Consider the following 12,839-nt stretch of genomic DNA (forward strand, 5'->3'; position numbering starts at 1 on the left):
AACCAGGAGTGGTTTTAGTGAGGCCGAAACAGTACATCAACAGTGTGGAGTTTCACCTGACGGCGTGAAGAACTTTTAAAAAGGAAAGTGGGAGGGGACCATTTTCAGCAAACCTGACTGTACTATCATAACTGAACTTGAATTCAAAGAGACTCCACAGTGAAGGTGAAGACGTTAGTAAATGTAAAATGTGTGTTTGTGTGTGATTGTGTACATCGTGTGACAGACAATCTAAGTAAGAGTGTTTTAGGACTCATCAGCCTCCCTGCAATCTCTCTTGGAGGAGGGCTGTGTGGCTTACTTTGATGTTTATTCATTGTTAAAAAAAAAAAAAAGTAGGAATTTCTATACTATCTAACAGGATTTGGGTATCATTTGTATACCTCTCACTTACATTTGAATCATTCAAGATTACAAATCTCTAGGTACACATTGGTCACAAGCACATTTCTACTGTTGGGTGAAAACCTGTTGAGTTAATTGGTTTTTCAAAAAGTTTCATCAATGGTTGTAGAATTTGTACCTCCACTGAAGTCAAAACAGTAAGTCATCAAAATGGGAGTGACTAGGTTTTCACACAATGTTATGAAAGCTTTTTTTCCTAAAAATGATGTTAAGTTTTGTCCTTAATGTGCACACTTATAAGAAAAAGCATGTTACTTGTGCCAATACAACAAAATATTTTGCTCTTTAGTATTGGTTTACTCATCTACTGAGAAACTAATTGAACACCTGCAAATATTACTGCACACAGCTTTCTGTGAAGTCTAACTAGCCCATGCTGACATTTGTAGCTGCAGCATTTTGATTTCCTCATGCAAACATTATGTACTAGGCCTCAAACCTGTCGAATAAAAAAATGCCTCATATAGGACAAGACAGAATGTAATTATCCAGGGTAACAACAATTATATAGTGTCTTAGTTTAGAGCCACTTTTATCGCTTTGTCAAAATCCAACATCCGATTTTTTTGTTCAAAATGCTTTACATGTAATCTATGCTTCATTTATGTTATTCTATCGTGTTACTGTGTTCATGCTCTAAGTGTAAACATCAACAGAAGCACTTTGCTGTCACCATATAACATAAGAACCCCGACACACGCCAGTCTCTGCTCTCTGTCAAAGCACACAAAAACACTGAGCCTAGGCTTTTGTATGGTGCTAGGTATATAACATGTCATAATTAAAAACTGTGCAAATAGAGCCATCACGTAGGTGTCAGTCAATCTCGTTCAAAGCTGGTCTTTTCTGATTACCCTCTGATTACGCTTTATTTTATAGTGCGGCAAATTGAAGATATGTTAAAAGATCAGTAAACTAAGAACAGATGGACAACAAAACAATGACATTTCACTGTACATGAGCAATTTGTTTTATTTTTGTTAGTAGATGTTGTAATGTATGTAGCTAGCCCCCGAAATGAAGGTTTAAGATGGAAAAAAAATCCCTGTGTTAGATCACAGATCGGTATCACTTTGGCTGATACGGTTTCACTGAGTGGAGTTAACTGATAGAGTCTAAATGAAATGTTAGGGTTTTTACTGTTTTTGTCATTTTTCATTAATTTCTTGTTAAATGTTTTGTTCTGGATTGTAAACTCAAACTGTATATGTATAAATCATGTACATGTGGAATATATTGTATAATAAAACCTAGAGGTGGTACTTCCTGTACAATTATTACAGATATGCTTCACAGTTAATGCATTTCTCCAACTTTTATGTTTGAGTGTTTGGTATTGGGTGGTGCATAAACTATCTTGCTAAAAAATAGATGATTACAGCAATGTTACATTTTTAATCTGCCTTTTTGTTTTGTTTTTGTTTTGCTCAAGCCAACTTTCCTCTGCTGCATTCCCGCTTCAGGCACTAATAATGTAGGTCTTTGGATACAGTGGTTTCATGTTACCCCTAATGCTGTACTCCTCTGTAGACAGCATATTGATCAACAGGGTAAAGTATAAGAACATGGAAATGAAGAAGAAAAAATAGATTTTTATGGCACCAGAGCACAGGACTTGCCAGTTTTCCTCAGCCAGAAAAAAAGCACTGAGGGCTTCACCCTCGCTGTCCTGCTTTGGTCTCTGAAATCACTCGGATTATCCTGCATCCATCTGCCAGTGGGGGAAATAGTAGCTACCTGGATTTAACTTCAGTTCTATAAGTAACGTGCCGCCGTCTAACAGACTTTGCTTTTGCTTTCATTTACTCTTTGTGGCTCCATCTCGGTACCTTGAGAGAGATCATTGCAGTCACCACCCGATCTAAGAATAGTAGAAACCACACTATATAAAGCACCAGTGCACCTGCCTCTAGTTAAGAGGGATACACATTTACTCTTAGAGCTGGAGTTACATTCAGGTAACTATTTCGATTTCATTTGTTTTATGGCCTCTAACAGGCTTTGCCTTTGGCCATGTCTGAGTCAAAGACATGTGAAGTACTTCCAGCTGGGCCTAAATATGGTCACAAATATTCCAGACTCAACCACTGAGGTGGTGAAAGACTTCAAGTAGTCAGGCCATGGAGCACCGCTGGCGTACGGTTCCCACAACCAAGCCGCACTGCATGACCAAAAGGCATCAGTCTAATTCAGAGAGTGCCTCACATTGCACCAAGCACTGAGTGAGTCACAGTCAGACGTCATGTCCCTGAGATACGACTGCACACAAGTGGATGTGGAAGACCAGGACATGGCCAAGCAAATGACATCGACTGATATAACAGGGCAGCCGACAAGGCAGTGGTCCTAGTGGAGCAGAACCTGAGAACCTCCTGAGAGGTGCTACCCATTGTCACATAACCCTCGCGAAATCCAATGAGCCTGCCGCTGGCCCAACACAGGGCTCCAGGGTACAACTATTTTTGTCGCACATGCGCCCAAAAATCAGCAGGCCAGGTTAAAAACAAATTGCTTATGCTGTGATTTAAATGAAGAAAAACATTTATCTGCACCTTTATTTCTGCACCTTTAACAATTGTTTACATAATCAGTTAAAAAATGTAATTAAAAGTGCAACCAGTGTAAAGTTAGTCTGGAGCCCTGCAACAGAGAACTACCCTGGGCTTGCGTGTCATGAAAGATGAAAAATCAGTCAGGCTTGTTGTGCAGTCCATGTAACAGCAAAGTGCGCTCATGGGACACAAGGTGTGAAGGTGCTTGTTTTTGTGAGGCAGGGGGAAAAAAAGGCATTTTATATAGAACAGTGTTTTCACTCCTGTCACCCTTAGTTTCCAGTGCTGCGGCTGTTGGTGGCCTTCAGTCATGGGTGTGGTTCATTTATTAGTGTGCTTTTTTTCCTTTTCTTTTTTATGTGAAGTGTGTTTTGTTATTTCTCACATGTAAAATACTCCCAGGACTCCATCTTGGCTCTTCTGTCATGGTTTGACTGTACACTCCTTTTCTTTATAAAGCTTTAATAGTTAAATGTTGTTAATAAATAGCTATTATAATAATTATGGCAGATATTCCCACAAAGACTTTAGTCATTTACTCATTTTGAGAGTTATAATACTCCAGGAAAGTATAAAACTCACCTTTGTATGGATTGTGAAATATCTTTTCCATGGTAGCCACTTCTTTTCTGTTTTTCAGTCAAGCACGTCCTGGCCAGCATCAGGTCGGATGGGGGTCGCCATCTTGTAACGTCATATCAACGTTATCTTTTGACGGTTTGAAAACGATGTTATGTCACTCGTGATGGTTGTGCCTTAAATGAGTCCAGGGTCAGGGTGTCAGCGTGTCTCCCTTTAAGGCACTGATTGTCTCCGTGACTGTAAAACATCTTCCCACTTTAGACAAACTCCTTTGTTTAAAATATTAAAGCAATTAAAGCAGAACTAGCAGAAAGTGCGGTGAGGACTGACGGGTAAAGTTATGCTAAAGGCTAATAAGCCCGCTAGCAAACGAGGCTAAAAACACAGCAGCCTACAACACTCAAGGAACCACAGGCTCACACGGAAACACAACAAACACCATTACTGCTCCATTCAAAGGTATGTATTCCTTGTATATAACACCACTGCCTTTTAAAACTTTGTAGAGAAAAATATTGTCCAGTACTGATAATGTTACACAAGAAGATGCAGTATAGCACATGCATGGATTCCACTCTTTAGCCTTATGGAAGTTAATCTCTTCTAGCTAGACATACATTTTGTGATAAGTGATTTTAATAATAAAACAAAGAAACAAACCAGAGGTAATCGAAATAGCTTTATTTCAGCATAGATAAAAAAAACAGGAAAGAAGTTTCACTACAAATTAAGCTGATATCTAAAGTGCTTTTACATCTAAATACTAAACTAGAAACTATGCAATATGCAATACCGTTTCTTAAGTGCAAAAATATAACAGAACAAGATGTTGGTAAGGCAAATACATTTAACAAAAAAAATAACAAATCCGGAGACTATTCTCCATCTCTATACGAATAATGCTACATGATTTGATATGATATGATACAACATAAGCAAAATAGTTTTTCTGGGAAAGAGTGAATGTGCTCGCCCTTGTCCCATCACTGAAAGCAGATTTTCATGGATCAAGCACTCAATCTCCTTATGTGTGTACGAAGAGGCATAGAAAAGCTTTTTTTTTTTTTGAGAAATAGCTGTGTACATGTGAACAGGTCCTTAGTCTACTTCTTTTCTTCCACTATCTCATATTCCTCATCCTTCCCCACTAATTCATATCACTCACCTCCTGCTCCCCCCTTTGCTCCCAGGGTGTGATATACTCCCTCCTTCATTCCCTCTTTCCTCAGTGCTTCATATCCCCCTGCTCCTCCACCTGCCCCTTCCCCTCCCAGGGTGTGATATTCTCCCCCCTTCATTCCCTCTTTCTTCAGTGCTTCATATCCCCCTGCTCCTCCTGCTGCCCCCTCCTCTCCCAGGGTATTGTATACTCCCTCCTTCATTCCCTCTTTTTTCAGTGCTTCATATCCCCCTGCTCCTCCTGCTGCCCCCTCCTCTCCCAGGGTATTGTATACTCCCTCCTTCATTCCCTCTTTCCTCAGTGCTTCATATCCCCCTGCTCCTCCTGCTGCCCCCTCCTCTCCCAGGGTATTGTATACGCCCTCCTTCATTCCCTCTTTCCTCAGTGCTTCATATCCCCCTGCTCCTCCTGCTGCCCCTGCCTCTCCCAGGGTGTGGTATACCCCCTCTTTCATCTCCTCTTTCTTCAGCGGTTCATATTCACCCTTCCTCTCTCCACCCGTTGCTTCTGGGTGAAGGGTGTCGTACTCGCCGCCCCTTTGGGCACCATGTAGCACCTCGTATTTGTCATCACCTTTGTCTCGTGTCCTCAGTGCCACATCCTCGTATATTGGTCCTGAAGGAGAAAAATGAGTGCTATGAATTACCTTCAGTGTGCTTACGGACAGTGAAAAAAGTAGTAGTTACTCACCTGTGGCATTTCTCTTCTTGTACCATAGATAAGCTGCAAGTGCAATGACTGCACCTAGAATCACCAGCATGACGAACAAAACCACTACAATGATTTTGATGGGAGGTTTATCTGAAACAGAGAGGAAACATAATCCCTGTGACCATGTGATATGTAGTTTATATTAACTGAATTCATTTTAGCAAGTTAGGCAGTTTTAGGCAGTTTATTATAGAGGTCTGGCCATTAGCACTTCGATACATGAATTTTCAAAGCAACATTTGACATCTAACAGAGCTCCAACAGGCCAAATAATATGTAGTCAAACTGAAAACACAAAAGTGATGAAGCAGATGCAGTCTGATGTCCGATGACTTTTAGTGTCCAGGATGGGTGAAGATCCAAATACCAGTGGATCCTACAATTCCCAGAATGCAACTCTTAAGTGTTATTTGTTAGACCCTGTCTTTCAAACCCCATTTCCCCTTGTCTGTAAGAAATTGTGACTCAAACAGTGTGTCCAGGTGCCAGATGCATACAGCTGTGTAGAGTCACAAGTAAAACAGTGTGAACTAACAAAGATGGAAATTTGTATACGCATTCTTTTCATTAGATCAATAAAGATGTTTGTATGCTTGATTCTGTTTTATAAATCACTGTCAATAGTGTGCATGTGCGCATATGCATGAGCTTTATTTCACTCCCATCATCCATAAACGGATGTAGAAATGGCCTGATTTGCATATTGATACTTATGCCCATTCCACACTCATTTGACCTGAAGAAAAGCAAAGAAAAGTACAAAACTGAAAAAGTACAACTGATTGTGTTTCATCAGTCATCAGTTTCAACAATATCAAAGTCCATTAGCAGGAACTTACAAACGTAACTGTTGCTGAGAAAAGACATCCCTGTCTTCCACACAGCTCTGCAGGCATAAGTACCGCTCTTCGTTGGCATCATGAACCCTTGGCTGGAATCTAGAAGGTGTGATGGCTGACCATAATCATCATTATCGTTGTAGTACCAATGATAGGAAGAAGCACTGGGACAAAGTGGACAAGAACACGACAAGCCAGCATTTCCAGAAAGAACCGCCTTCATAGAAGCCACTGAAAAAGGACAAATGAGGAGACTTTTAAATTTGTCTGCTGGAGAGAAGAATGCATGTGTAAAGCATACAGTATCACACAAAAGAGGGCACTAAAAGTCAGCAGTCACTGCACTCAAAGTTTTGGATATGCATACCTTGGACAAACACCTCTTGATTATCAGAGGCCAAATGGTACGGGGGCCCTCCAGTGCGATCCTTGTATGTGAAGGTGGCGTCACACTTATATCTTCCCTTTGCAGATTCTGTCACAGTTGGGATAGTATAAGTAGGAACGATACTTTCCTGAATTATTGTATCATTTTTGTAGAAAGTTGCGCGGGTGATCCGATCTGTGCCCCAAGCAAGGCACCTCAGAGTCAGACTATCCCCAGCTACAGCAGGCAGATGATTCATTTCCAGCAATACCTCCTTGTCTGAAAGAAGATGAAGATTGTATTTGTTTTATCTCCATAATTTAAATGAATAAAAATAAAACCAGCTGGTGAACGTAGTGGAGCATTTAACAGCTAAAGAGCCAGATATTTCCCTCAGGAGTTGGCGGAGAACAAAAACGGAGCTAGAAGTAGGGCTGGGCGATATGGCCTTAAAATGATATTGCCATGTTTTTAGGCTATATGACAATACACAATATGTATTTATATTTTTATTTATATATTTTGAAATCTCCTCAAAACATCAAAACAATATTTTTGAACAAATACCTTGATATTGATAAAAATATAAACATATATTAATCACAGAAAAGAAGCATTACAGTTTTTGCCTAATGCTTAAACACTAAAAGTGGTTGCTATGCCCAAAGCATCACAACCTCTAACTTTGGTGACCATGCCCTAAACAAAAGCACCAACCCTGCAAACATAATATATGCTTTGCACTGTGTTTGAAATTCTCCAACACACTTCTTGCAAAACACTACACACTGTTTTTTACATAAGACACATTGTTCAAAAAGGAAATCTCATACAATCATTGGGAAAACACATCTATTTAAAATACAAAACACAACTACAATTGGAAAAGCACACAGACTCACACACATGAAAACATTTAAAATCTAATTGTAGACCAATCAGTCTAAGCCATAGCACTACAAATACACCTGATGTGAGCTCAGCTCCTTTGTGCCAACTTTGGAAACATGTAGGCAGAAAGAGGAAGAGGGAGAGTAAGAGCAGTAGCAGGATGAGGAAGAGGACGAAGAAGGGGAGCAGGCAACAGAAGGAGACAAATATCTGATGACATGAGGGCCACTTTGGTGGACCATGTAATAAATCATGGCCTTACAATGAGGGAGGCTGGGCAGAGAGTCCAGCCAAACCTAAGTCGCTACTCAGTTGCCTCAATTATTACAACTTTCAGACTGGAAAACAGGCATGTTTTGAAGTTTCCACACTAAACTGTACCAAAGAAATTACAGTATTGCACATTGTTCAAACACACAGTACAATACATTGCTGTATTACTGTAGGTCTATTGGTCTAAAGTACAAAATGTATGATGTTTCATTTTCTACAGAACTGCCAGACGACCTGCACGGGGTGGAAGGCAGATTATGTTCAGTGATGAACAGGAGGTGGCCATAGTTAACATTGTTTTAGCAAATAACGAAATCCGGCTTTGTGAATTGAAAGAGCAGGTCATCGCAGATCAAATAACCTTCGCTGACATCAACACTGTCAGCATATCTACGCTCTCCCGCATCCTTAAAAAGCACAACATTTCACTGAAGCAGCTGTATAGAGTTCCATTCGAGAGGAACAGTGCGAGAGTCAAAGACCTCCGTCATGACTATGTGCAAGTAACACCCCAGCCCCCCCCCCTTTTTTTTTTACTTTTGCAAAAACCTGAAAAACAAAAAAAATCTGAAGCGTTTCCATTTTGTTTTCATGTGTCTAGATCAACTGTAGTGGATCAATCTTTCACAAAAAAAAAATCTGTATGAGTCTTTTAAAGTCAAAAACCATCCAAAGTACTGAATACAGCTGTGTTTTGCATAAAGCACATCTGTGTGTTGTTGCTGCTAGGAAAGAGTAATTCAAAGGTGCATGTGTTTAACGTTTTGATGCTAAAAACAGTTTTGAAATGGGATTGTTAGGTTTTGTTTCAAGAGTTTCATTTTGCCATATAAGTTAGGAGTTTATCTTCATGTGCTGTGTCTTACTCAGCCTGTGTGTTAAGTTATGACACAGTGAGCCAAAGTCTGCTACATGTGTGTAAGCATTCGGCAAAAACTGTAAGATAAGAGCAGGCCTACCTGAGGTCCAGACTGTGATTTGGTTACTTCTAAGTTTTAGAGCACTGTCAGTACACCAGAAAATGGTCTCAGGAACTTCCAGCCTCTTGGGTTGAAAGTCCAGGCTCACAGTGTCATGCTTCTTCTTCAACACAATCTTCTTCTGCTGCTCTCCCCTGTAGACCCAGCAATTCCATTCCCCCAGACCGTCGTCGTTGTGGAGCTGCAGGACAACTGAACTTCCATTCTTCATCACTGGGTGGCCTGTCTTGATGGTGAGTGAGGCTCTGGGAATGTATTCTGAATGGTAAAAAGATAAATGTTACTATTATTTGTATGTAGTGTATTTCCCTTTACACTTTTGGGAGTTTAAACTCCAATATACTCATGTTAATGTGGTACACTTACTATGGACGTCGATTTGGCGCTTCTCACTTCTTTCCCCATTGCTCTCACACTCATAAAAGCCTGCGTGGTTGGGGGTAGCACATGCTACCCTCCAGGTTTTTTTCGTCACCGTTTGCTCATTGCCGTTGAAATACCATTTCACTGTACTCCCACTTGCACTGTTGTCACAGCTCAGATAAAATAAGTCCCCAGAGAAAATCTCTTTTAATTCGGGTGACATAGAAACTAAGGAGGCAGGAGACAAAGGAAAAGAAGACAAACAGTCAATAAGCTCTTATGTAGACATTCTGACACCTGGTACAATTTATGTCATCGCAAGAAACTACAAAAGGCTGTTGTAACTTAGTACGTTTACTCAAGTACTGTACTAAAATATAAATTTGAGTTACTTTTTCATTCAACTTTATACTTGTACTCCACTACATTTGTCTGACAGCTTTAGTTACTATTTACTTTTCAGAATACATTTTGCAGAATTCCTTTCCAGTGAAAACCACGTATCTCCAAACTTGGTAATGTGAATTTTTCTGATGAACTGATGGTTGGAGTGTTCCTTTATGAGTTGTGAAAGTCATACTTCTTGAGCTAAATTAAAGCTCCTATTTGTAGGAGAGTTGATTTTTGAGTCTCATTCCTAACTCGTGAAATGCTAACACTTTGGGTTGGTATGTCGAGTCAGTTACCAACCCAAAGCGTCAGTATTTGACGAGTTGGGAATGAGACTCAAAGATCAACCAATTTACAAAGTTAAGATTAACGGGTCACAAAGCTGAAACAGGCCGTTTTATGATTACTTTGAAGACAGTGATGCTACAAACATAAGATGATCTTATGAATATAATGCATTGCTATAGATTAAATTACCCAACATTATTTAAAGCAGTTAAATTCACAACCACAAACAACTACAGCAGTAAAATGCATATTTACTGCAGTAATAATTATCCCAAAACTTCATATATAATAATAAAACATTGACAAGGACCATTTTACTGCACAATGGGCACTTTTACTTTTGATGCTAAAATATACATTTACTTCAGTAAGGTTTCTCAATGAAGTGCTTTTACTTGTAATGGAGTATTTTCATAGTGTTGTATTAGTACTTTTAATAAAGTAAGGGTGCTTCTTCCACCACTGCTGACAACTTAAATTTGGAAGATGGAGGGCTGACTGCTTTTGCAAACTTTTTAGCACTTATTACCTTGTGGTATTTGCTGACATCTCACCAGGAGCACGGACACTGAAACAAAAATTTAAAAAATGTTATTCTTCAATAAACAAACAGTCTTTCATGACACAGTCTACATTAGTCTGTACCAGATCAGGTCGAATATCAAAATGGTGATTCGCAAAATCTACTTCTTTTTGTGCGACATCACAGATCTGTGAAAACATATTGAACTTTTAATTGTAGTTTAGAAATTAAATAATTAATATATTCAAAAATATAAGTTTGGTCTCAAACAGTGTAACCAGAGCTGTGATGTTGTTTTTTCCTATCTATTTTTTGTTAATGAAGTTAAATTGTCTGTAGGTGGTGCTATTTCATTTTGTCTCTTCAGCCACAGGGCCTAGTACTGCTCATGGAAGCTATACAGTTGTTTTTATTCAACCTGAAATTGACAGCATAATTACATTGCTTTACTGTCCCACGATGCTTCTGTACAAAGGAACTCATAATAAGTAAAAAAAATAATAGTTTATGTGGTGCACCTGATTGAATAGAATAAGAATAAGTGATCACTAATAGAAAAAAGTTCACCACTTCCTCTTCTTTTCTAGTCTTTTGCCAAATGAGGGTTTTCTAATGTTCCCCATATTTTTTTTCTTTATTTCTGCCTATAATTTTTTTTACTGCATATCAATATACTGTAGAATCATAAAACACTGACTGTTATTTGTTTGGAAGCTCAAGGATGGTCTCTGTATATCTATGGTGTACAACTGACTTTAGACATTAGTCTGAACATTACATATCTTTTTAAAGTTTTAAATCATATCAGATCTGTAGTATTTTGATTAATTACTGGATTAAGGAATTAATCAGAATGTTTGCACAGGGTTTTAAGCCCACTATATCGTCTTTTATTCCATTGAACCAAAGTTACATAATAACACCAAATATTAATTATGTTTGAAATAGTCAATTGAAACAGTATTCATACAGTATGTATTATACTCCACATCACTTTTGTTTGTTTTGGATATGTTCGGCTATAAAAGTCTTTTCCTGCTTTGTGCGTGTGTATATCTGCGGACAGTATGCGTTTCCAAAATTAATTGTTTTACAATTCACTTTATAATGCAGGAAATTCTATGTATACATACAAATACACATACACATATACATACACATATACAAATACATATAACTGGCACAAAAAAATAATATAATAATGTTATAAGATAAATATCTGAGCTCTTTTTTGGTATTTATATGTGTGGTTGTTTTATTAAAAAAAAAAATTCAATAAATGTATTAGCGTTTGAAAGATTATACAACATTTATAAAAGTGCAGAGAACATTTTAAAAACATTAAATGTCTCATTTGCATGCCAATTTTTTTTTCTGGCATGTGTTTATCTTTTTCAGAGGTACTGAATTTCTTTAATTTTGGTTGCGCCTGTTTGAATGTCTGTGTGCATGTTTGTTATGTTCAATTTTAAACAAAATGTCTGCAAAGACTCTTTCAACAACTCTTAATGTAAAATCTAATATTTTATTATTTTATTTATATATTTTTTTCAGTTTGGATATTCAACATTTTCCCTAATACAGATGCAATATATGATTATATTTTTTAAATCATAGATACATTTTTAAATAAAAATAAATAATTTAACTGAATTGTTAGCGTAAGCATCCAGAGAATAATACAGTAAATACAGTATACTTGCAGTATACAAAAGCCATTGTCTCCATGTATGGGCATCTGTGTATGCGCACACATAATGAACTTTTAATTGTTTTGCAATATAAAAAGTTAATTGAAATTTTTGCTTTAATTTTTAATTCATTAAAATTACATTTTTCAACCAATCGGCGGACATAATGTTGACTTTTAGATTTAGGATGAAAAAGTTAAGCCAGGACATTTTCAGCCACCTGCAAGAAAAATTGCAAATTCATTGTATTTAAAATTATGTCTTTTTTTTAGATTCATATTTATTTTATTTATGATACATGTTTAAATTGTCTCACATTTAAATCATAATGTATAAGTTTTCTGACTATAATACATAAAACATCTGTGTAAGATCTCTCTTAAATCTCAATATATTTCTGCTAAAAAACATGACATAAATATTATAATACTCACAAAAATGAAAAGCTTACAATCCTAAAACCACCTTTAACCCCAGCAGCAATCCTGGTTCATGTTTCTTTGGATCTATCTTACCTGCCAGGAGCAGCAGATGATTTCCACCCCTCATTGCCTGGCCAGTGTCACACATGCAAGAGAAACAACACTATGACTAAAGTGCTGAGAACTGACCAGTCTAATAGAGTGACTGTTTCGATTATTCAGTCATGTTGAGGAAGTTGAATGGGGGGGAGGGTGTTTTTCCTAGAAGCTGACCAAAAGTCATCTTGTACAAGGAGACAAATGCATGCAAGCTCATTAATAAGAAAGAAAGAGATGACAGTGAATTCAAAATAAATACATTTACCATAATACATGACAAAAG

The 12,839-nt window shown here is 37.8% G+C and overlaps 1 protein-coding gene across 1 annotated transcript; it reads right to left on the reverse strand.

Moving 5' to 3' along the window:
* Positions 1-4,696: 4,696 nt before the first annotated feature.
* Positions 4,697-12,604, reverse strand: LOC141015959 (uncharacterized). Its single transcript, XM_073490186.1, has 8 exons — positions 12,551-12,604; positions 10,351-10,389; positions 9,147-9,371; positions 8,760-9,038; positions 6,637-6,915; positions 6,270-6,500; positions 5,410-5,520; positions 4,697-5,334 (listed from the first exon to the last, which is right to left on the reverse strand). The coding sequence occupies exons 1-8, from the start codon at positions 12,582-12,584 to the stop codon at positions 4,697-4,699; spliced, it is 1,836 nt and encodes a 611-aa protein (XP_073346287.1). The 5' UTR covers positions 12,585-12,604.
* Positions 12,605-12,839: the final 235 nt, after the last annotated feature.

The sequence above is a fragment of the Pagrus major genome, chromosome 20, assembly GCF_040436345.1.
Source record: "Pagrus major chromosome 20, Pma_NU_1.0".
In the NCBI taxonomy this organism is placed as follows: domain Eukaryota; kingdom Metazoa; phylum Chordata; class Actinopteri; order Spariformes; family Sparidae; genus Pagrus; species Pagrus major.

What these genes read in the sequence shown, in the direction of transcription:
- LOC141015959 (XM_073490186.1), bottom strand. Translation starts at nt 12,584, where the DNA reads ATGAGGGGTGGAAATCATCTGCTGCTCCTGGCAG. An exon ending in TCATCTGCTGCTCCTGGCAG is followed by an intron (nt 10,390 to 12,550) that starts GTAAGATAGATC and finishes TTTTTGTTTCAG; the next exon opens with TGTCCGTGCTCCTGGTGAGA. An exon ending in AATCACAGTCTGGACCTCAG is followed by an intron (nt 6,916 to 8,759) that starts GTAGGCCTGCTC and finishes ATCTTCTTTCAG; the next exon opens with ACAAGGAGGTATTGCTGGAA.